General features: G+C 52.8%; 3 protein-coding genes across 3 annotated transcripts; all 3 read left to right on the top strand.

The window, feature by feature from the left end:
- Nucleotides 1-585: 585 nt before the first annotated feature.
- Nucleotides 586-4,478, top strand: CPAR01_10583 (uncharacterized protein; the record flags this gene model as incomplete). Its single annotated transcript, XM_060494843.1, has 5 exons — nucleotides 586-1,256; nucleotides 1,308-2,027; nucleotides 2,079-3,823; nucleotides 3,884-4,192; nucleotides 4,258-4,478. 5 exons carry the CDS (start codon nucleotides 586-588, stop codon nucleotides 4,476-4,478), a joined length of 3,666 nt encoding a protein of 1,221 aa, XP_060347025.1.
- Nucleotides 4,479-6,867: 2,389 nt separating this feature from the next.
- On the top strand, nucleotides 6,868-8,939 carry CPAR01_10582 (malate synthase; the record flags this gene model as incomplete). Its single annotated transcript, XM_060494842.1, has 6 exons — nucleotides 6,868-7,228; nucleotides 7,300-7,877; nucleotides 7,939-8,096; nucleotides 8,156-8,398; nucleotides 8,495-8,725; nucleotides 8,882-8,939. 6 exons carry the CDS (start codon nucleotides 6,868-6,870, stop codon nucleotides 8,937-8,939), a joined length of 1,629 nt encoding a protein of 542 aa, XP_060347024.1.
- A 10,934-nt stretch (nucleotides 8,940-19,873) lies between these two features.
- On the top strand, nucleotides 19,874-20,362 carry CPAR01_10581 (uncharacterized protein; the record flags this gene model as incomplete). The annotated part of the gene is made up of 1 exon (XM_060494841.1): nucleotides 19,874-20,362. One exon carries the CDS (start codon nucleotides 19,874-19,876, stop codon nucleotides 20,360-20,362), a length of 489 nt encoding a protein of 162 aa, XP_060347023.1.
- Between the last annotated feature and the right edge of the window lie 4,402 nt (nucleotides 20,363-24,764).

The following is a 24,764-nucleotide window of genomic DNA, read 5'->3' as shown; positions in this document are numbered from 1 at the left end:
AGGTGAGATGTCTGGTGGCCGAATTCTAGAGCTCCGCCTTCATTCCAGTCGCCCTTGGCTACTTCGGAGCGTGAACCCCAGTGAGACCTGACCGCTGCTGTATTCGTCCTTTCAACGGGCCTCGAGGTCGCTCCTTGGAAGGGGGCAACGTCTGTCTGCTGTCTCCCTTCGAACCTTCTATTTTCTGCCGATTGCCTCACCTGCCCCAGCACCCTGGCTCCCACTTGCATTCCCTTCTCCCACCACAACACCTCTGCCTTGACTCTGCGCGTCTTGGGCTTTTCCCCCGTCACCACTCGGATATCCGCGCAGCCTTTCTTTCTAACACCTCCAAACACCATCACACACCACCCTCTCGGTATCGTCTGGCTTTTTTTGGCAATCAGTCTATCAAAAATTCCATCCATTCGTTCAGATCCTGGCCTTCATCACCCTCTCTTCTTTCTCACTCACTTAGTCCATCCAGGATCCTTATCTCCTTTCCCAAACATCTCCCCTTTCAACGCCTTACACACGGTAGACATCACCACTTGCCGTACTCGAAACCGATCATGTTCTGACTGCGACCCCGGAACTACCGCTGCAATGTCCGAGACTGGTCGGACGAGGGCTTCGGCTGCTCAAGCCCGGGCTCCTCTTGCGGATGCGACTCAACGCATCAATAATGCTTCATCCAAAATCCCCATCAAATCATCAAAGTCACGCGACAAGAACACCGGTCATTCCCAAAATGCTGCGGCTTCGGATCGCCAACGCTACACCAGCGACTATGACCCGCCGGTCTCTGGAGCGAGAGCCGCAGCTGCTTCGGCTGGTCCACCTACCGCTCGCAACCCTGCTGTTGCAAGAGCGCGAGCATCCCATGACGTCGATCCGTCGAAGCGCATGTCCCAGGCATCTCAGGCCTCCACGACCACATCGAGCAAGAGAAGCAGCGGCTATGCTTACAAGACACACATTGGTCCCTGGTTGTTGGGCAGAACCCTCGGAAAGGGCTCATCGGCTCGCGTGAGACTCTGCAAGCATCGTTTGTCTGGTGAATTGGCAGCCGTCAAAATTGTGCCCAAGAAGACAGCCTACTTGATCCAAGCCGGCAGTCTCGCTGAACTTCACGACTACGACGACAGTTTGCCCGAGAAGATCAATGGCGAGATGCGTGTGCCTCTTTCGATCGAGCGAGAAGTGGCCATCTTGAAGCTGGTCGATCACCCAAACGTTATGAAGGTGTATGATATTTGGGAGAATCGATCAGAGATGTTGGTTGTCACTATCGCATGGAGACGAGTCCCGAGCTAATTTTCGAACAGTTATCTGGTACTTGAGTATGTTGAACAAGGCGACTTATTCGACTACATCAATACCAACGGTCGGTTCACTGAGGAAGGCGCCATGTTTCTCTTTCGACAGATGATGAGCGCCCTTCAATATTGTCATTCCTTCAACATCTGCCACCGAGACCTCAAGCCCGAAAATATCCTGTTGACGCCCGACAACAAGGTTAAAATTGCCGATTTTGGCATGGCCGCTTTGCATCAATCTTCGGAGCACCGACTTGTCACGGCTTGCGGCAGTCCTCACTACGCTGCCCCTGAGCTCTTGAAGCACAAGCACTATCGAGGAGATAAAGCCGACATATGGTCTTTGGGCGTCATTCTCTATGCCCTTCTAGCCGCGTGCTTGCCCTTCGATGACCCCGACATTGGTGCACTGCTACAGAAAACCAAGAGGGGTATATACGAGATCCCAGATTTCTTGAGCCCTGAAGCCAAAGATCTCATCCGTCGCATGCTTGTGGCCAATCCTGACACAAGAATCAGCATCAAGGAGATGTGGCAGCATCCACTCATTCGGAAGTACGACTATCTCGACGACCTTGGCAACAACCATCAGCTCAACGATCTTCGCAAGGGCTTTCACTACACTCCGCTGAAGCCCCATGAAGTTGACCCTCACCTGGTTAGGCAGCTTCGGTCACTATGGCACATGCTCACCGAACATCAGATCAAGTTGAAGCTCATGGACTCTGCGTATGTAGATTTACTGGCCCGCTGATTTGGCAAAAAGCTGACTTGACCCAGGAAAAACGACCAGAAGCTGTTCTACTGGCTTCTTCACAGCTACCGCCAGAAGCAGCTAGAGAATTTCCTCCCCGAGTTGTCTCAGTCTCCTAGTGACTACCATCATCTCCACGAACCTGTTTGGAAGAAGAGGGTATCCACTGTCGAGTTCAATCAGCCCAGAGCAGACGGAACGGGCAGAAGTGTGTCGCGCTTCACAGTCATCTCCCATGTTGCGGAGACAGATGATGGAACAATTCAGAGCTACGATCCTTACAACTCAAGCCGGCCTATGCGAGGGCATTCTCAGGCAAGCCATGCAAAGATTGTCGTTCATCGCAATCGTCGCGGCTCCCTGAAGCGGGACAATACACAGACATCGCAACTGTCACGCATCAAGACAGGCTCGACGTTGCGTCACTCACGCGTCAACTCTCAGCGAACAACACACTCTGGCCGCTTCCAGTCCCCCCGCAGCTCAATGAATTCGCTCCATAGCAGCAGACCAGGAACCTCTTATAGCAGACCGGCTTCCCGTCACAAGCGAGGTATCGACTTTTCTCACATAAGAAAGAAGTCTACCGATAGCCACGCCGACAAGCGTCGTCGAGGTGCCCCGAGCGTCATTGGAGAGGAAACTTACCTGAAGAGACCGCAATCTCCCACGAGTCCGCCAAAGCGCATTTCTATGATGGACAGACCTAGACCAAAGCTGAAGATTGTGAAGCCTCAGGATCCAGCTGTCATTGTGAACGAGGAAGTTCGGCACTTCAGCAACAGTATCGCAAAGGACTGCGATGAAGCCTTCAACAGCTTCCTATCTGTCGATGAGACAACAGAGCTGGTTTTGGAAGACAAGAGTAGTGGTATCAAGAGAGAGTCTACGGGTCTGTCTTTGGGCCCAGTAACACCCTCTCCCGAGACTTTGACGAATCCTTACCATCCATGGGACACTCGACCCTTGCCGCCTTTACCGCCTCCTAAATCGACGCCATCCTCGATTTCGGAATCTGAGGGGCCTAGCAAGAATTACGACCATCCGAAGAATGCACAGCATTCTGGCCGGGTCGGAAAGTTTGTTGATCAAGTCAATCGTCTAGGCTTTCCTACTCTGCTTCCTAAGCAAGATCGCCGTACTGTATCCGCACCTACACATAGTCAAAGCAAGGTGACCGGTCGCTTGCCGGCAATCAACGAGAACGGGCGAGACTCAGAGTCTTCGTCCCACTGGGGAGATGCTGACCGAAACAGGATTGTATCTGCCCCGCCCAAGACCCCTGGCGGATACGCTGAAAATGATGGTCTTGACTATCTGGTCCAAGCAGGAGATACCATCCGTGTTGTCAACTCCCCCAGTGCAACGAGTCCGATCCCGAAACCTCTGAACGTGCGAAAGAAGACTGCCGAGCGACCAGCTTACGTGGACCAGGTCGAGGAGCGCTACGTCTACATGCATGGTGCGTCGGGTACAGATGAACCATCGACTCCATCTGCTACTACTTATGGAAGTGGCACAACGAAGCAGAAAAAGTCCTCGTGGTTCAAGCGATACTCAAAGGATAGCACTTCTAGAGAGGGTAGTATCAATACCGAGGCAACTCAAGAAACCCAGGCATACAGCATGACAACACAGTCTACAGCCCCAAGCCGCTCGGAGACAAAGATCCACGAGCATCCTCCCCCGGTTGCAACCAAGAAGAAGGGCTTCGGCTTGCTTTTCTGGAAGAGCAGTAAGGCTAAGTCAGAGGGAAAGATGGCGATTGCGGGTGAGCTACGAACTACGAATATTGTACCCATTGAAAATGCCTCACTAAAATGTGTCACAGGTCCAGATTACGATGACTCTTCCTCTCCCGACAACCAAAAAGTTATCGGACATGAAGCGAGCCGGAAATCAGTTAAGAGCTGGAACGGCTCTGAGAAGGGAGCTCGGACAATTGCGGTTCATCAAAACTGGCTGGCTCGCCTGTTCGGGGTCAAGCCCGCGACGAGCTACGTGTGCTTGTTCATGTCACGCAAGCGAGCTCGGCAGGAAATGGTAATCCTCCTCAAAGACTGGCGACGTTATGGTATGAGAGATATCCAGGTCGAGAAGGAGAGAAACATTGTGTTTGCCCGAGTTGGGGCGCAGAATTGTAAGTCATTTTCCACCCTCCCATGGGAAAGCCATATTTTATCTCCCTACTAACTTCCTCCGTAGACTTAGACATGAAGGAAGTTGCATTTGCCGCGGAGATTATGACAGTGATCGAGCACGGGAAGAAGGGTCCCCTCTGCATTGTACGATTTACACAAGAGCGCGGGGCGGCCAGTAGTTTCCACAAGGTTGTGGACACGGTTCGAATGATGCTCGGATTGCGAGGGCTGGTTGTCGCCGACAAGTCCAAGGAGAAGATGATGATCAAAACGCTCAATTCCTGAGGATGGACGAGATTGCATTTGGCGTCAGAACGTGGGCGGCGACATTCTTTTTTGGGGCACCGGCTCGGGAGGTTGCTTGACTGAGGATCGACGGGTTCCCCTACGATTCTGCTTTTTCTTTTCTCACTTTTTCTTGCCAGTCACATACCTGGGATCAAGCATAGGCTGGGCATTTTCATTTCGGAGGATAAGGATGGATTCAATGTGAGCATGGACTGCGGATGCAGCTCGACATCACAGGCCTTGGAGAGCATTGGAGGAACTGGAGGATGGATAATTACTGTGGTTGGATGGCTTTCCCAGCACTACAGCTGAGGTTTATATCCATATCACGGTGGATTGGTGGTTTGGAGATTCCGTCCGATGATTGAGATTATTCTTCAGCCATCAACAGTTTCTTTGTATGGCTGAGAGGCAAGGAGGCTATTGTTCATAGAGTCGAGCTGCATAGGTACCCAAAAAGTTGATTGCTGTTACATTACAAAGGAGGGCTATTATATTCTCAATACCTTACTCAATATGCGTCGTTCTAGGTGACGGCAAGGGCCGGAAACTGTCGGCATGCACGAGGGCGCTGATTGGAGTACGCGGAGCTGGGGTAGCACGCCTGCCAGACCTCGGCAGCTCGGTGAATCGGATCTAGAGGTGAGCTCGAGCCACGGGTAAGGATCCATGTGTCCCGCGTCATAATAGCTCGGCAAGTGGAGAGAGCATTGGTTTTTTAAGCATGTCAAGGTAGAGTCGAGTGCCGATTTGGTGATACCTTCAGGTTGCTTGTTGCTCACTCTCAACCATGCTCCCATTCGAGTCTTGGGGGAGTTGATACGCAACAAATTCACCGTCCCAATTTTGAGAATGCATCCGTATGTGGATCTGCGGCAGACCCTTATTCTTTTCTTACCTACCCCAGAGACGGAGACGAGCTTCAATTGCGGGCCTCGCCCCATCAAGCATGGCTTTCGCCGGCGGCGACAGTGCATTTTTTTCTTATCGCGGACGGATCCGACTTCGGCTTGGGAAACTGGGGTTTTTGGGCGATTACGGTGGGATACGGGGTTGTGAAAGCACGCAAGGCCATGACTTGGGGCAGAAAGAATTTGCATATAGTTGCTCGATTGTATCGAGTAAGAGATTCAATTGAGTGAGTTGGTTGAAGTAGTCTTGTAGTAATCAAGGTCGATGGCAGAGATGGCCATTGTTGCTGCCGATTTTCTCTGCAAGTCTTATCGCATTCTGACCCCACCATGCGATGCCCATGTCACTGTCAGCCCAATAAGACTGGCCAGAGGTATTGCAATGAGGTCACTGCTGCTGGGGCTCACTTCTCACTCGGATCAGAACCCGAGCTCGACTACCATAGAATGAAGCGCATGGAAGGCAAGGGCCATAGTGCGATACATGCCATGAAGCAAGCTGGAGGAGCACATGCAAAGTCACTTTCCTGGCCGTACTGTAGGTAGGTAGACTTGGAGGTTCCCGTCGGCTTCTTTTGGAGGTCTAGTTTCAACTCTTTCCCCACACTTTCACAAGCGTCTAGCGACTGCTTCTCCTTGATGAACCCAAGGAACCTCCCTTTGTAACCCGATCTCCAACATCAACCACAACGCATGGACGCCTCTCTCAAATCTTTTTCTTCCCCTCTTCTCCCCGCGGCCCGGCTGTGAAGCTCTCCATCCACCCGAATCAGCCCGATCACTGCCGACCCAGGTATGGTCACTAGCTGTTTCTGGGTCCCTGACTAAAGTGTCATGATGCTATCCCGGTACAAAAGATGGCCAGCCAGTGGACTTTGCCCTTCGGCTACCATTCCGCCAATTTGCATGTACCTCGGGTGGATCCCGAGAGGTTCCCCAGGTCCCTCTTTTTACCTCTTCCTCTCTTGGTCTACACAATGGAAGTCTGCGCATGCATCATTCCTGCCCTTGTCATGGATGATGGGCGCCGGCCAACCCCTCGCTCGACTCGTCTGTGCCGAGCTTGCGACGGCACTCGCCCAGGTCCAACGCGCCAAACCCCCCGTCGGGAGCTGTCTTCTTCAATAATTACATGGTGCCTTGCATTCTTCGTCCGTTAGCCAGCAAGCCTACTTATTCCGTCTATTTCTTCCAGAACACCCAGCCTCATCTCTCCTTTATATTTCTTCCATCCCAATCCAATTGCTCTTGTTCTCCTTGAAAAACTAAAGATACCCCGTGTACTACGCTTACCATAACCGTCCTGTCTCACGACGAAGCTTGTGCACATTCCTCTTACACGTGAAATCCTTCCTACGACTACCAGCCAGTACAGTCGCCGACCGGGAGATCCTACTATTTTGCGTACTACCCAACACTAAACACCATCACGAAGTGTAGAGACACACATATTCGCACACTCACATACACACACAATGGCTACCACCGAAGCAATCCTTCAAGGCGTCAACGTCTTGGGCAACGTCACGGATGCCCAGCGCAAGATCCTTACCCCCGATGCCCTCGCTTTCCTTGCCCTATTGCACCGCTCTTTCAATGCCACACGCAAGTCACTGCTCGAGCGCCGCAAGCTCCGCCAGGCGGAGCTCGACCGTGGCGTTCTGCCCGACTTCCTCCCCGAGACGAAGCACATCAGAGAGAACTCCACATGGAAGGGTGCTCCGCCGGCTCCCGGCCTGGTCGACCGTAGAGTTGAGATCACCGGCCCCACCGATCGCAAGATGGTCGTCAATGCTCTGAACTCGAATGTTTGGACTTACATGGCTGATTTCGAGGGTGAGTTTGCGCCACACCGGAATACGCACTCGACCTCAATGGTATACTGTACTAACAATCGTCTGCCACAGATTCGAGCGCGCCAACCTGGGATAACATGGTCAACGGCCAAGTGAACCTGTACGATGCCAACCGCCGCAAGGTCGACTTTAAGCAGGGATCCAAGGAATACAAGCTCCGCACCGATCGTACCCTGCCTACTCTGATTGTTCGACCCCGTGGCTGGCACTTGGAGGAGAAGCACGTTACCGTTGACGGCGAGCCCATCTCTGGTTCTCTCTTCGACTTTGGCCTCTACTTCTACCACAATGCCCGTCAGACCATTGATATTGGCATTGGCCCATACTTCTACCTACCCAAGATGGAGTCCCACCTCGAGGCCCGCCTGTGGAACGACGCTTTCAACCTCGCCCAGGACTACGTCGGTGTTCCCCGTGGCACCATTCGTGGAACCGTTCTGATCGAGACTATCCTGGCTGCGTTTGAGATGGATGAGATCATCTACGAGTTGAGAGACCACAGCTCCGGCCTCAACTGCGGTCGCTGGGACTACATTTTCAGCACCATTAAGAAGTTCAGAAACAACTCCAACTTCGTTCTGCCCGACCGCAGCGCCGTCACCATGACGAGCCCGTTCATGGATGCCTATGTGAGTTACCTCGCGCCCTCTCGCATGCCTTATATAGAGGAGATACTAACCCTCGCCGTAGGTCAAACTCCTCATCCAGACCTGCCACAAGAGAGGCGTTCACGCCATGGGCGGCATGGCCGCCCAGATTCCCATCAAGGACGACAAGGCCGCCAACGACAAGGCGATGGAAGGCGTCCGCGCCGATAAGCTGCGCGAGGTGCGCGCTGGTCACGACGGGTGAGTCGGCTGTATTCTTGCCTCATGACACTGAGTTAGCTACTAACATAATATCAAAGCACATGGGTCGCTCACCCTGCTCTGGCTTCGATTGCCTCTGAGATCTTCAACAAGAACATGCCCACGCCCAACCAGCTCTTTGTCCGCCGTGAGGACGTCAAGATTGGCCAGAACGATTTGTTGAACATGAACGTGCCGGGCAAGATCACTGAGGAGGGTATCAAGAAGAACCTCAACATCGGCCTTGGCTACATGGAGGCCTGGATCCGTGGCGTTGGCTGCGTTCCCATTAACTTCCTCATGTAAGTGCCACAAACTGCCTGTCCCCCCCCCCCTCCCTGGCACCCTTCATCAATCACATCATCAAGAGAAAAAAAGCTCACATGTCGCGCGTATAGGGAGGACGCCGCTACCGCCGAGGTCTCTCGCTCTCAGCTCTGGCAATGGGTCAAGCACGGCGTGTCCACCGCCGAGGGCAAGAAGGTCGACAAGGCCTACGCTCTCAAGCTCCTCAAGGAGTCCGCCGACGAGCTCGCCAGCAAGGCGCCCAAGGGTAACAAGTATCACCTCGCCGCGCAGTACTTTGCCGGCCAGGTCACCGGTGAAGATTATGCCGATTTCCTGACCACGTAAGTCTACATCATACCACCTTTCGTTCCCACAATGCTGCCGCCACCACCACCGGCGCTATCTTGTCCTTCTTCGGGGCTTTCTCTTTGCGCTCCGTGGCTTTGACCCGCTTGTGTTGGTTTATCATGGAACAACGTTTCTGACTTGACCAATAGTCTTCTTTACGATGAGATCACCGTCGTCGGTAGCGCACGCCCTGCTTCCAAGTTGTAAACCGGGAGGGCTAGTTGATAGCTCGCTTCCGAAGCGAAGGAGGTCACGCGCGAGATGTCGTGCGTAATCGATCTTCTGGTTGGTGCCTCTTGACGGGATGAATACCAGGGACATTTGAAGTGTTGTTTCACCGAACGGGTTGGGTCTGGGGGCAAAGGCAGGATCTGGGTCGAAAATTCGCCGGCCAGAATTTGGAAATCTGCTTGATGTATTGGGTCTACGAATGTAAGAATGAATGAGATTGAAAATTGATTCTTATTTCATGAGTCACACACCCCCTCCATACCACTAATAGTCACGCCGCGTCGTGGCTTTCGGTTGAGTTTGTCCAGAGGGGGTCCGGAATTCTCCAGAGTCTACACGTCAACGAAGACGATAAGTTGAGGTGTTGGGCTTGGTCATGGATGAGAAGCACTATTCGGTGTGAGTGAACCCGGACCTAGATCCGTGGCTTGACTTGCTCAAGTTGGAGCCAGGTTTGAGGCGAACAGCTGCAGCCGAGATTTTCGAAAGTCATTGGTCCCGGGGTGTGCTTGTGGATCTCATGGTTCATAGCCACTGTCTTCCGTGGTTGAACGTACTCCACGGTTTGGCGAGACACGAGGCTGATAATGGAGTCTGTAGTGGACCCCGCCACTCGGTTTCTTCTTTTGCCTTGGCCCCTTCTCAAGCCGTTGCTCGTCACGTATGAATACTTCCTGATGGATCGACATACCTGGAGAACTGTTGGGCTGTGCGTTTGTGAGGGGCGTGTAAGTTCTGAGTTGTGTGGACGACGGTTCGCTTGTCGAAGATGAGGGAAGAAGAAATACGGTGCACCTATACAGATAATCAGGTGGAGGCGGACCCTTCATGCAGGCTACTTTTGAGACCCCGGTTCGCTTTCAAGGTCCAGTCAGGTGTGAAGGAAGGCCGTATTGTTGTTATCAATGACGTCTTATACATTACAGTTGTTGTTCTTGTGATTGAAGTAATGAGCTAGGGAGTTTGAAATACCCCCCAAACCTCGGTGAGATTGGGGATACTTGACATGTTAACAGAGGTATAGGAAAGGAAAGGTGAAGGGAATAAGAAAGCTTCGAAGAGGCGCGGATGGCCGCCAAGGTTCGAAATCTCCCGAGGAGTTCTCTAGTTGCGGGCCGCGATGGGGCGGCGCTGTGAAGGATGAAGGGATGGGAGAAGGGGGTATAGTGCGGTTGCTGGATGGTTTGAACGCGGCCATGGTATAGGACGCCCCTTTGAAGGCAAGAAGACGGGATTCTCACTAGACTCCGGAGTCCGGCGTCGTCTATCATATCGACATGTCATAATTGGGCGTTTTAGCGGCGTGTAGATGGTCGAGCAGATGTGCTGCCCACAAGTAGATGCCGCGGTGTCGTTGGGGCGGAGCGGGCCGTCTTTGATGAGTGCGTAAACTCAAAGACAACCTCGTCCTATCGCATCGTCAGTTGAGAAATAAAGAGGGGAAGGTAGATAGATCATATTCGACAGGGCGATGGCCTCTATCGCCACCAACAGAGGTCATCGCTACCAGGTCCCGGAGATACGGGTTAGTCGCTACAGCAGGTTCCTTTTCCCAACGCCCGAGATGATTCGGCTGATCCACCTCCGCCATCTTCAATTGCAAAAGAAGTCTGGATCTCGGGGTGGAGGGAGTCTAGGCCAGTTCGGACTGGAGCGGACGCGCGATATCGGATCGCCGGTGTAGGTGTGGCAGTAATGGGCTTCCTGTTGGAAGTCTGCTTTCGCATCATGTACCCGAATTTGGGAATATGGTGAGCTGTTTCTTTGGTTGAAGAGTTTCTTATGCTTGGATCGGCCGCCGAGATTCGGGTGTCTGGGCTCATCGAGAAGATTGTGATCAGTCGTTTTCTTCGATGGTAAGATGACGAACGAGTAGGCTTGTGTAGAGTGATGATTCAACGATGGTTGGTCTCCCTCTGAAACCCGCATCGGACGCTACTTGACGCCTACCTATACGTGATATCCTGCTGGTTCTAGGGAAGGAGAGAATGTGTCTTGAGACATGGTCGTTTGGGCGTTGGTGAGATATGGGAGGTTTCTTTTACCTCGGCAACGCCCCTTCCTCCTTTTGGTCATTTATGATATGGATGAGGGAAGTCACGAGACGGCATAGCGGGAGGGAATGGGACGTCGGCGCCGGGCAACAGGATGATCGGGAAAAAGTTTCACGTTGGCCGATGGGAATCTATCTCCCAGAAAGAAAGCGGACGGTGTCTTGAGCGTACTTCAATCTCACTTTCCTGTCTCGGATCTGAACGCCACGATGTTCGCTAAGCAAGAAGACGGGAGAGGGACGTTGAATGTAGGCCTCCACTGAGATCGACTACAACATACCCACAAGACGATTTACGTCTTTGAGAAGAAACCCTGCAGTTGCTGTCTTGATCTGTTTGCCCCTCGTATGGGAAGATATCCACCTCCGCCACGTTGATTAAATTAATGAGAACAGACATCGAGCGACCAGACAAGTCCCTTTTTTTTTAAGCCTCTTCACTTCCCTGCCCGGGCGACTGCTTGGTGGAAACGTCTTGTCTTTCCTACCGAGGGATATGTTTTACGGCGCGAGGATGATCTAACGCATACTTGTTCTCGATATTCACAATAGGCGATACCTAGGACGTCATGTCGGGAGTAACGGCCGAGACATGTTGAACAAATTTACCGTAAATCGGATGACACCCCCAAAAAAGGGTGTTCATCTTCGTATATGCCGATTGTCTTACAGGACAATTAGTAAGCGGCCGGCGTACATGCAGCAAGGAGATACATCGATGCCAACTTCCTCCGTGATCGCTCGTTGATAGTGACCCTTTGCCTTTACGAGCATGAACAAGTCATCAAACGTCCTTCATTGGCGGCGGTCAGTCTCCTCCTGATCAGCTAGCCAATCCGATCGTTGGAAGACCTTGCAGCCGGTGAGCGGAAGAAGAAATATGGATTCTCAGTCGGTGTCCAGTCAACTGAATCAAACATGCATTGCTTTTCGACGGGAGGCGAAGAATCCGCGAAGCTGGGTAATGCAAGGAACAGGGCCTCAATCGAGAGTTGAAGTGAGACGAAAGGCTGCGCCTCAGAAATCCATGGCTCAAACCACAGATTTAAAGCCGTATCGTGGGTTTCTTCTTATGACTTGCTCAATGTATATTCAGTAGACAGCGGGTCGAAGACCTTCAATTTGAATAATACCTCTCTCTGCCCCCCAATACCTTTGTGTGTTACTGACCGCTACTGACGCGGCCCTTTCTGAGATGTCGAAATATGATAGATTGAGTGGATTTGAGACCAGCAGTCGACCTCTTGCAGTCGATACTGCCGTGTTGGTTTGTCTTTAAGTCTTCCCAAAAGCAATGCTGCGTCTCAGGCATTATCTTGGCCGATGCCGGTATCAAGAGGAGCGTCATGATGCGAGAGTACACATGATGGCACATACGACAACAAACTCGGCACTATTCAATGGAGCACAGTCGTTGAGACATGCAATCCATGTGTTCAAAGGTGTTCGTTGGTACAGTGGATGTGGTTCCTGAGACAGCAGACGTAGTCGTCAACATTCACAGCAAGATGGGTTCTGCCGGTCGACCTCATGGGGTCAGTGGTGCCATGGTATAGTTGTAGCAGAGACATAGGTGGCACCAGAAATCAATACAACAAGTCATCGGTAATGTGAGATGAGAAGCCGAACTTTGTCATTCTGTTCTGGCCTTTGCTCAGCAGGGCATAGTTTCGAAAAACACATAGTTGCGAGTCGACGGATATTCAGGTCTCGATATACAACAAGTAGCTGAAGAAAATTTGTGGCGTTGATAATTGAAATCTCGGGCATTCAAGAAAAGACCAAAGACCAAAGACCAGAGGCTAGAGATCACAGTCCAAAGTATGATTATATAATTAGAGTAAGTATCTGGCTGAGCTGGGGACATGATACAAAGCCTCGAGGCTGTGATGCGCATGCTGTGACAGTAAAGTCAAAAGCCATCTCGTATGGCAGAGGTATCAGAACGCATTAGATAGGAAATGTATGCCGACTTATCGACGATGTAAGCTTCAAATGGGTGAGCTTTCCTGAAATTGGGTCATTTTTGAGAAACTCAAGAAGCTCAGGTGCCTTGGCTTGTTGGGACCCAGGTTTATCTATCACAGAAAGTTATTTCAGCCCAAGTCAAGTAAATCTTTTGGAGGACAATGTGGCCCACTTCTTTCATCTCATTTTGATGATGAGATATCGTGTACGACACAGTAAAGGAGCCAGAGAATTGCGTGTCGAGGATGAAACGCAAGAAGTAATTAGCCAACTTGGTAGAGAATCGAGTTTTCATGGCGAAACTTCTTAACGCCGTTGACTCGTGTCTTTGCGAGTGCGTGGCCCGATGAACATCTATGGACAATGACACTGACAGACCTAAAGAGACATCTCTCCAAGAAGACAGAAATTGGGGGCTTTAAACGAGAACAAGGGTCAGGCCAGAAGAATCGCGTCACAGATGGCAATGTATTCGTTCCTTCAGCTACTTGCAAGGCCATGGATGTAATGAATCATCCTGGATGGAGTCTAGGTAACTGTAGCAGTGTAGGATCCCCAGCCAAGACCGAACGGTTGATATATTTCTTCTCTTTTGACCAGACGATAACAAGCAGAGGGAGCACTTTGACCATTCGGTCATAAAATCATCCTATAGAGTCAATGTGAGAGGCTGCTGCCATGTCACAGACAAAGCACTTCAAGCTCAGTTCTGCTCATTCGCGTCGATCCCGCTACGTGCAAAACTGACGATGCAGCTAGTACGGTGTTCATACTCCTCAGCCCTATTCGCCTCATATCTATTCTGTTGAGTTCATTGCCAAGGACCTCAGCCATGGCTTTTTAATCCAGACAAGTTACCAAACGCAACGACTGCCTCGTTTACTCATAGCGTTACCTTAATGGAACAAGAATGGCTTAAAACCATAGATCTTGTCTCAACTATTATCTATCATCAAAGTTTTTGGGCGCATTAATAGGTAGGTAATCGCCAGATTTGCGGCGCAATAAAGTAGTGGGTTTGAGGTCTGACGGCGGCCACGATTGCGGCGGCAGCGCCGTTGAGTTGGTGGCGCTCATGCGAGCTTGCGGTCTATATTGTCTCTCATTTTCCTGTGTGGATGCAGACCACTTGGGATTCAACAAGGACTTCTCGCTCTCAGAGACCGAGAGGCATGGCATTTAGTATTGTCGACGTATGTGGCAAAGTTGACTATGCCATGGTCAACTGCGTGACTGGCACGAATGGATATGATGGTGTTGGATAGCTTCATGAGAGAGGCGATTGTGATCAGGGCAAGGGGGGAGAGGTGTGAGCAGTTGAAAACCGCATTGGGTAATTCTCCGATAGACAGGCACGGGAAGGTAGAGTGGATGGTCTTTGATGGGACGAACAATCAGGGCAAAGCAAGGGAGGGTAGCTTGTTGGTGCTAAGGGGATTGAATGAGGTCGAAACATGTACGGGCGGCCTGAGTGTGCTGGAATGGGCGATGGCAGACGGGATGGGGTGGATCGAGGCGAAGCTGACCGAGCGGCTTAGGTCGTCTGGTGGAGTGTAAAAGGCAAAAGCCGTTTCTGCGTTGGGCCAAGTTTGATGAAAGCAAACGCTTCACGGATAGTTCCTGTAACCTGCAAGGTAAGGTTGTTTTTACTTGTTAGTCGTTGGTCATGGTAGGCGATTTTGTGATCCATTCATTGCGTGACCTTCAGCCTGAGGCGCCGTGCTCACTCAACCCGACAGCTGGGTCACTAGCGGAGTTGGCCTGGGAAAGGTGCAACCTCAAGATGAGATGGCAGGCGGCCGCCGCAGCACGGGGCGTCAGGAGGCGTCGGATCCTCGAGGGGTCCAATGGCTCGGGTCGAGTGGCTTGCTTCAGCGTCTGCCCTCCGGAAAGTGACAGTCTAATGTCAGAACCAGCTCTTTTCTATCTAAGGCAAGAAGACCCATTTAGTCCGGTCCAACGGTAGCCTCTCTTGGAAAGGTATGGCGAGGAGCGAGAAGCGGGGAGGGGGGGGGGGCGCCTCGGGCAATGAGCTATTCACTCCTGGTGCGGGCGTCTCCTTGGATGGTCAGAAAGGAGAGGATGAAAAAAACGGTACTAGACTATGGATCAGCAGGCAAAACGCAACAAGTACGGGTAGGCATTGGCTGATGTAGGCGTAGGATTCGCGTTGGGCGGGACCGGACCCTGAGATGATGGCGGGCTGGCAGTTTTGCCATGTATCCGTAAAAGGTGTCGATGAGTGGCCGCCCGCAAATGCCAAATTGGCCTGCGTCAGTGCGGCCTACCGGGTCATGGAAGCCGGAGGTTTGTGCAGTGCATTTCAGGAGGTTAGGTTGGGCCTCCTTTCTGGCTCAATGAGACAATTACGGGCGCTTGTGGTCAGTATGAGTGAATTGGGACTGGAAGGGGGGGAGTAAGTGAAAGAGTGAAAGAGGAAACGCAAACAAACGTGATGGAAGCCAAGGTGAAGAGCCATCGATGATTGAGGAGGGTTTTGCCTGCCCCAGACATGGCGCCCAGATGAATGGTCAAAGAAAGGACCTCCTGTCACAGGTGATGCTGGACGGGGAGTGGGCCGGGGTTTCCCATGCTCGGATTTAGAGTTGAAGCCATGACTCCTGGTTCGTCTGGACTGCCCCACAAGCACGCCCTTCCTTGCCTTGGGCAGTGGGCGCTGAGTGGTGCCTTCCGTGCTTGCTTCCATCCGTTGGGTACGAACTTACCTTGAGATACCTGAGGTACGTCCTCCGGATTGCCTTATGTAAGAAGTCGTGATCTGATACGAACCCTTCCAATGGGATGGGTTGAGGATGTTTGAGGGCAATGGAAGGTTCCCGCCTCACGGAGTACCTTACTCAAATGCCTCCTTACCTACCTATGCTGCAGGTGCACGCTTCCATTCCGGGTGCGGCTTGCCTGGGCCACTGAGCCAGTACCTTATTGATCTTCAGGTTGACCTCGACCTTCTTCAAACACTTGCTTGAGGCGCGACCTGTTCTGTTTCTTTTCCACCTCCCTGCCCGTGCCTCATCGGCGGAGAAACCGCCTCTTGGGTTGAACCGCCTCCAACATGATGGCACATTTGCATCGATGGCTTGTTGACCGTTGCAGCCTCGACCAAACTCTCGGATCTCGATTCCATTCGCCTGGATAGTGTACCCTGGCAAGTCTGCCTTTCAATCGCCCCCAACTCAACTCTATCAAGCCTCCGACCACCATTCTTGAGCTTGTTCTGCCCTCCACATTGTGACACGCATCGACTGGCCACCACATCCATGCGACACGACACCCTTCACGGAGTACTGATCAGGAACCTCGTTGTTAAAGATTCCCCTCGTCTACCTGAGGAGACAGCATTACCTAGGTACTCCTGTCCACGCCATGGTTCCCGGGAGGGATTAGTCAGCCCTCTGTTCTGAATGAGCATCAACTCATAGTAGCAGTCAGGTCGTCTGTTAACTTACGCCATGCCAAGATCCCACACGTTCGATATGACAAAATCGTTCCCGATCTCGTCCGTCCCGCGTCTGGTCAAGCGTCACGACTTGCTGTAGCTGAAAGAAGTCTGCCGCCCAACCAGTAATCACCTGCCACTACCCGACGGCCCTGATCTGTCGCACTCGCCGATAACTCGCAGCAAATATTGCAGCTGCTATTCCAAGCTACCAGGTGTACCACGTACGAAGTACACACCACCTTGACACTTAACTATCGTCTTTGCCAGCCCGGTCGAGACCCCCCGGCTTTCCGGTAACGCAGGCTACGTCCTATCACACCTCGCGTGTCGGCCTGGTTTGCATCCTGCTTCCGATACCAACCCACTCGCTTCTGCCATCCGGCCACGGCTTTGCCTTTCCACTGGTCATTATTCAGAGGAATGCCGCTCAGCCAGGGTGTCACGGAGCTAGCCCAGAAGCCATCCCGTTTGACCCCTGGAAAACGCCATCCTTGAGCACGGTCTATCGGGCGTCCTTGGTGGCGTTGATCCTCCACCCGCGAAGCCGAACCGCCTCCCAGGCGCCGCATCTTATTCTGCATCTGTGGCCTGCGACTTTGCAGCCTACATGCTCCGCTATCCAACACTCAGTCTTTGTTGCGGCCGAAAACAGCTTGAACGGCTCTCTGTCATACCAGGAAACATTTCCAGTTGTCGCCAACCGCCTACATCACCCAGCAGTCAGTCTTCTATGCACATCGACACGCAGGGGGCACAAAACGTCCGATACACAGTGTTCGTATGTACAAGGTCAAGAGCAAAACAAGAATGATTCAATGGGTGCCCGAAAGGTCGGGAACCCTCTCATGGCATCCCCTGCCTGTGGCAGCTCGGAACCGCCATACGCCCGTATCCCTGATGGGTGGTTGCCTACAGGTCAATGGCACCTCCCGCCAGGGTCTACCCCTTCAACTGGATACGCCCACGCCCGACTTGAACCGTCTAATTCTCGCCCGCTTGGGTGCCCTCGTTTCTATAATGTAGCATCTGTTGTACAGGCGTCTCTCAGCAGCAGTCGTGAACACACAAAGGATCGAGATCATGAAACTGGTTTCGTAGCCGTCACGAAGTTTACCAATCTTCAGAACATGTGGACCACAGCCTTGGTCTACCTAGAGCTCTGCGCCTTGGACGACCAACAGCCAGCGCCTGAAAGATCCATGGCATATCACAACGCCCGTTCTAGATTAGTCGGATGAGCGACGCGAGTCTCAATCTCCCGCTTCATTCCCCGAATACGCCGTCTGTTCGAGGTTGCCGGCTGACAAGTCGATCCGAGAGACTGGTCCGAGCAATCATCACTCGAATTTTCAGATGCTGTCCCGCAGACCTGCACATCATCCCAAACCACTTTGCCTTCTTTCAGAAAAAGAAGAATTCGACAGCTTCGAAGGCTTCGGGCTGCTCAGTTGCTCTTTCGAAAGCGATTGCCACAAGTCTCACATTTTCTTTTCGCCTCTCAACCTCGGAGCGGTGAAGTTCGCTAGAAGACACTCCCATGCCGCTCTTGGAGGCTCAGCCAAAGTAAACTCTTGCAGGATAAGGGGTTGGCTTCTCGACCCGGTACACTAGGTATTGCTCCAAGCAAGGAAGCAGACCTCTTGGACGTGGCGCCCATCGCGGAGCGGCTGGTGGCGGATGGATTCCGCAGACTAGGACGCCGCGAAAGTGATAGGGATCATTAGCCTCACGCTCATGACGATCAGCTTGGTCTCAGAGTTGGTGTGGCTCTCTTTTGAGAATCGAAACCCTGCCTCTCGAGCCATGACGGCCAGGAAGCTGTCAGTACTGATTTGCAGCCTTGTCGATCTGCATAGAATCCACCAAATGCATTGTTTCAGGCTCAACGCGTTGGCGCCAGATCATGGCACCAGATGATGGAACTCCGCCTTCCGGAGTTCTTGATGCGACAACAGGCATTGCGGGAATCGCAGGTGCAAGCTGGCCAGACAGCAAGTTTCCCTCGTGACTAACCTTCAGCTTTGCACAGAACAGAATTTTGCGGGCTTGAGTGACCTATCGACGATAATGTGCGGAAGATGAAGCGCGGCTTTGACCTCATTCGTCATCTCGCCCGTCCATCCCGTTCAGCATGCTGTCCAACTGGCATCCGAGCCTGGGTTACACAAGACGGGGCACCAGACCAAAGTAACAAGATGGTTTGCTGCTGGTAGGTAGAAGGATTCCCAGGATCAGTCTACATCAGCATTACGCTAAAATTGGAAACAACACCGATATATCGACTGCAATATCGGCTTTGAAGGTGCTATCAAATGAAGCTCAACCAGTGCCGGCTTTTGCGGTGATCTTCGCATGTTCGGATACACAACCTAACATGAGAATGCCTAGCAGGCAATTCTTATGGCTCGTCAAAAATTCCCGAATAAAGTCAAGGCCATAGTCCGGCTCGAGACTAAGTACGATTTGGGACTAGGCTTCGAATACGCGACTTGCAATGGTTGATAATCTACTAGCTTGACGAGACGTGTGGAGTTGAGCATGGAGAGGAGGAAAAAGCGTGAAAAGCACGCGGCGCCGTGGCAGCCCCAGTGCGGAACTGACACCCTGCACATGCAACCCCCGTCTCCCTCCCGTCTGGGAGAGCAGTGCGACTGGGAAGCTGGTCCAGGGATGATGCATGAGCCTGCCTTGCACAACCCACTGGCGCCACGCCGCGCGCGTGAAAAGCTAGGGACGAGTGAGAATCCCGATGACAGTGAGATGTTGACGCCTCCCGCTTTGGATCTGCGGTAACATCGACGAGGTTTTATAGCTTCAAATAGGGCATGCGAGATGATGGCATACAGCGCGCTTGGTGATGCTCAAGCACAAGGAAAGACTTGGAAAGTATTAGCAACGGCGTTTTCGAGTAAATTGTCTCGGAAGAGCGACTTCTGCTTCAGAGAATCACAACGACCTGAGGAGCAACCCCTGCATACTGGGCAACGGGCTGCAGGCATAATCTGAGCCTCGAGTACTGGCTGATGACTGGTCAACTCGCTTTTAGACCGACCACGGCACAGTTAAGGTATGGACTGTCGGTTGGTGCAGGCCCGAAGCATGCATTCAATGGACCGCTTACGCAACCTCCTTTGTTCTCGAGACGCTTCCTGATGGAGGGCGTGATACATCGTAAGTATGTTCCAAACAAGATCATCACACAGGTCCCCCTCGGAACGGAAGCATATCGATAGAATCCCATTCCCGGCTGGCACGACAAGGTGAGGTCTCGCCCTGGCATGCCCTACACAGCAGTCACAGACACGCAGACGCTGTTCCCCCTTCCGCTGGCATCGTGGCACCATGGCTCATCCTTTAAAATGCTAAGCTGTATGCGTTCCCATGCAGCCGGACCATGCAGTAGTGGCGTACTTAGGTATCGGCTAGTGGATGCACCTGGAAGAGAGGCTAGCGGAGCGAGACACGGCTGGACCCAGTGCAAGGAGATCCCTGGACGCTGCCAATGGAGCGCAGCACTCGCATCTTCGAAAGAGTTGCAGTGAAATGGTTGATGGTTCAGCTGAGGGGTATGGCGGTCTGGGACGCAATGGGCGGTCACCCTCTGGCACGGCTGGGCTTCAGAGAAATCGACGAATTGACCTAACCGAGTCGAAAGGAAGAAGAACAAGAAATTCTAACAGACAAGCGACGACCACGTTTTGGGAGGGAAGCTCAATGCAACCCAGGTCCAAGGGCAGAGAGGGAGATAACAGCTTGGCCCAACACAGCACAGCACAGCACATCAAACAATATCCAGCAGATGACATCGGTTGGGTCTGGACGGCAGCAGAACAAGCACGAGCAAGTTTGGCGGCAGGTAACAAATGTCGGGGAGGAAATTCGTCGAGGGCAAATAATAAGGAAGTGGTGAGGTTGTAAGGATTGCAACCGAAAGTCTAGACCGACAATCCCACAGCTCAGTCTTCCTCTAGTATCCGAACTCTTTCTTTTTCCGATTTTGGCAAATGAAGCCAGCGTCTGTGCCAATCGGCAGTCGTTGAAGAGGTGTTTACAGATACCTAGTTGCTCAACTGGGTGCGAATGCAGACACCAAGCAGCACAGGAGAGACTACTGCGTAACTTGGGCCCTATATCACACGCGACGGTGCATGGAGCACATTGCGCGTCGTGCCATTGCGGTGGAAAGAGTGAAAAAGCTGCAGCTCGCAGCAGGTGAACGGGCTTGACAACCTGTCATGGACACATGTACATGGCCACGAGCCATTGCGCGCCCAGATCAGATGGCACCGGACTGGGGGTTCGTAAGAATTGTCCGAGCTCTCGATCAGGAACGGAACTGTGGGCCATCTTCGACCCTTGGGAACGGCGAACTTGGGTCACTGGGGACTGGGTGAGCAACCCATAAGAAACTAAACAGACCAGAGATCCGACTCTAGGTGTTCCTACGCGGCACAACGGATGGGCACTGGGCAGGTAGCATGGGCAAACAAGCCTGGTACCCTGGCGCGAGCGCCCTGGAAGATTCTTAGATGTTTGGTACGCAGCATTCGTACGGATACAGAGCCGGGGGTTCGAGGCAAGGATGCTCTTGCACAATGCACAGGATTGCTGCTAGACCTCGTCCCCGGCACGTTGGCGGGGAATTTGATTAACCACGGCTTCAATGGAGGTACGGATACGGACTCACAGATGCGGAGTCTCTGACAGGACCCGTATCACTTCCGTGCCGGTCTGCTCGGTGCTCGTCAATAGCCAAGTGCGTGAACGGATACACTCTCCCCATTCATTGGTAAGTCAGGTCAGTTAGGCTGGTGCTGGGATTGCCTGCATAGAGATGATGTATGGGGGTTTGTCACACGGCACGAACACATTAGACCAGTCGGAATGTCATGCTACTGACAACTGTGTGCACAAGCTTCCTTCTTCACGAAGACTGGCTCCCAGCAGCGATGAGCCTGTCCGAGATACTCGTTGAAGCCCAGCAGTATACCTACCTAGATCATCAGGTACGACACCCTTCATGCTCTCCTCCCCCCTCACCTCTCTACAGATAGATGAAAGGGAGATTTCCCCCTCACGTCACGCGCCCTGAAAACCTATCATGAACAAGCAAGCCATTGGACTGCGATGTCCAAATTGGAGGGACGCTGGACCACAAGCAAGCAGAGCACATCCGTACACCCATGCACCAGTGTTTGGATGATCATTTTATGTTGGTCCCAGCCGCACGGACGATCTTCAGCGTCACAGACTCCATAGCCGCGTCTCAACGGCGTCCTTCCCCGAGGGCCCTTTCGTGGCCATCTGCAAGAAGCACAGATGGCATTTTGAAGACGTGCCTGGGCGTTCGCCATGCCAAGTGCAGCAAGGTTCATCGTCCGTCGTGTCAATTCATACCGTCTCTTCTGGTGGTGGGGGCTCACGGGGGGCTCGCATATGGGACTGTTGCCCATTGACAAGTACACGAGATCGTGGCGGACAGCATCTAGAGTCTCGACTTGCCGCCAAGATGGCCCTCATCGGGTAGCACGCTACTACGCTCGGAATGTGCACACACACACACACACACACACACACACACACACACAAAGAAAAGCTCATTCACTCAGTCGGGAACCAGTAAGCATTGCATGAATTTCTGGGGGTGGGAGGGGGGGGAAAGCAGTGGGATGCTAACGGGAGAGCAACGCCGCAGTACAGATAGGCATCTGTTGGAGGCAAGCATCAACCACTAATCTCAAGTGGTAGGTATTCTGGTGGAGGGAATAAAAGGGTTGAGCTGATGCAGGACCAGGGTTTGAGCTAGCCCCGAGAAAGATGAGAGCGAGCACACAGTTTCGAGTATTCGATCCACACCCCCCTAGCCATGTCCGAGCTCTTTCATACTGCAGTAGAGAGAGAGAGAGGAAGACAGACGCACGCTATTCGTACACACCCGAACAGACCCAACACTGGGCTGGGCTGACTCTATCCTTGTTCGAAGCAGAAAAGCACATACGTACCGTACTATATGCACTGGCGAACCCGCGCAGACACGACACCACGCTCCTCTTGGATGGTCGCGCGCCCGGAGACAATAGCTCAGGGTGGAGCCCTGCCATACCATGAGCCCAAAGTGCGAATAAGCTGGAGGGGGCCCGCCGGAACAGCAACAACAGGGTTGTGCTGAGTCCTGACCGTAGCTGACGGGGTTTCCCTCCCAGCTCTCGCCAACCCACAGTTCGGCACGAGGGTACAGCTACCGCTCACTTATTGCTTATGCATAAGCTGCGCAAAGGGGACAGCTCACCTAGAAGAGCGAGGGAAGGAAGGTCTCGGCACCGGGATCAAGGAACCCTCTGGCGAGCGACAAAACATTTGGATGAGAATTGCGAGTCCTAACCAAACGAACGCGACGTCGTCGCGATTCTGCGAACCGTGGATCCGTCCCGCAAGGCCGACGTCAGTGCCAATCTCCAGCAGATCATCCCAAGTCTAGCGGTTCCCGGGGGAGAGGGTAAGAACCAGAAAGGTTCGGCTGAAGCACTTCGTCCTGAAAGGATAGGTCCAAGCATTACGTCGCTTGGACAGGAGAGACTAACCTCACTATCCTTAATCTGGCCCGCCGCGGGATGGGGTGTGGGTGAGCAGGACCAGAAGCAGATGGCAGCAGGCAAGCCAAATCTTCCAAGCAAAGCAGGCAGGGCAACGAAAAGCACATGCGACTCGTTGTTGCTCGACTTGGGAAGAAGCCAATCTCAGGGGACAAGGAACACGGGACCCAAGTGTCTGGTGCTGGTGCAAGGATGGAGATGGGATAGGATGGGATGGAGTGCGGTTTGGGGACTCTCACCTGTGCAGCAACGGAGGAAGAACCAGACAGAGAGACGGGCCAGACAGGGTTCCAGCCTCTAGCCAAGTAGCCTCCCCGTTTCTGTATCTCTCATCCTCTTTCAGTTTCTCGCTCTCACAGTTCTCACTCACTTTAGTCTTCCAGTGTCTCTCTGAGTTCTGTCTCTCCGTCTCGGGGCTCTGTCTCTCAATTCACTGCCTCACCCGCCCTGACTACTTGGTACCTGGAACTGTCTCCAAGGCATACCTACCATACCTACATCATCCGTCGTCTCTCTTTCGCCCACGCCACCAATTGCTTCTTTCATCGTTTCTTTTCCGGCTGGCAGGTTGGCCCCTCCTCTCTGTCCTCCTGTCCTTTCCACCCCCTAAGCTGGTTGAAAAATGGCCGACTGAACGATGACAGACCTGGCTGGAACACCAGACGACTTCTCACCCCCAATCGCCATTCCCAATCCAGCTCGGGCTTCTACGCTTATGACCACACCCACGCCCCTGGATCGAGGATTTCTCTGTTTCTCTGCCCACTCATCTTCCCTCACACCCTCACCCCCTTCTTGTCCTCACACCTCCTCGTCTGTGTGTTTCCCCAAAGCAAGGAGCCTCGCGCGCTCCTGATACCTACTTGATCCACGCCGGCAAGAGAGGCTGCTGTCTTCAGTCTGGCTCATCCATCAATGAAGTAGGTATTAACTTTTAATCTCCAGAGAGGAGAGAGCGAGTGAGCCAGCCAGCGGCTACCTTTGAGCACCCGCACCCCCTTCTTCAGGAGCCCCAAGCTCACCCGTCCCGGCAGCCTGCTTGTGTTCCTTGGACCTTTAACGCCCAGACCTCGTTGTCCCAAGCCCCAGGAGGGACAGTCAAAAGACGCCACTGTTGCCTTTCTCCCAGGCAGGGTAAGACCCTAAAGTACATGCTTGGGGTACCTCAACTATCTCACTGCCTTACAGACAAACCAAGTGAGCGAGCGAGCGAGTGACTACTGCTCTCCTCTTCTGCATCTTGACTCTTCTTCCGGCTGGGACTTGACGAAAGTCGGGCGGGTACGGACTGGCACAGAGACAACATAGAGAAGACAGAGACAGGCTCTCAGGAGAGACACTGGAAGCACGAGTTTCTGTCACATCTCCCATCCTGCTTCTTTCTCTCACACTCACACACTATCTCGAGACCGACCGTCTCTACTCCCTTTTGGCTCATCAGACATTCCAAGAGAGTCACTCTTGTTGCAACTAGCAGCATAGCAGAGCAAAGAGGAGCAGCAGACCAGCCAGGACAGGACAGGACGGGGACGGTTCAACCTGAGCATCTATCTGTCCATTCTCGCCGTGTCGTAGGGCAGGCGCTACTCCGTACTTCATAGAACATCTCTTCTCCTGGATTGTCAGACACACAACCCACCCCCGGTACTTGGAGCTGAGGCGCCCAGGGTCCTCCGGTAGCATTTGGTGTTGGACTTTACCCATTCACAAGCCCCCTTCAGCCCTCC

The sequence above is a fragment of the Colletotrichum paranaense genome, assembly GCF_030867605.1.
Source record: "Colletotrichum paranaense strain IMI 384185 chromosome Unknown Scaffold_8.1, whole genome shotgun sequence".
NCBI lineage: Eukaryota > Fungi > Ascomycota > Sordariomycetes > Glomerellales > Glomerellaceae > Colletotrichum > Colletotrichum paranaense.
This window is presented reverse-complemented; position numbering and strand designations above follow the sequence as displayed.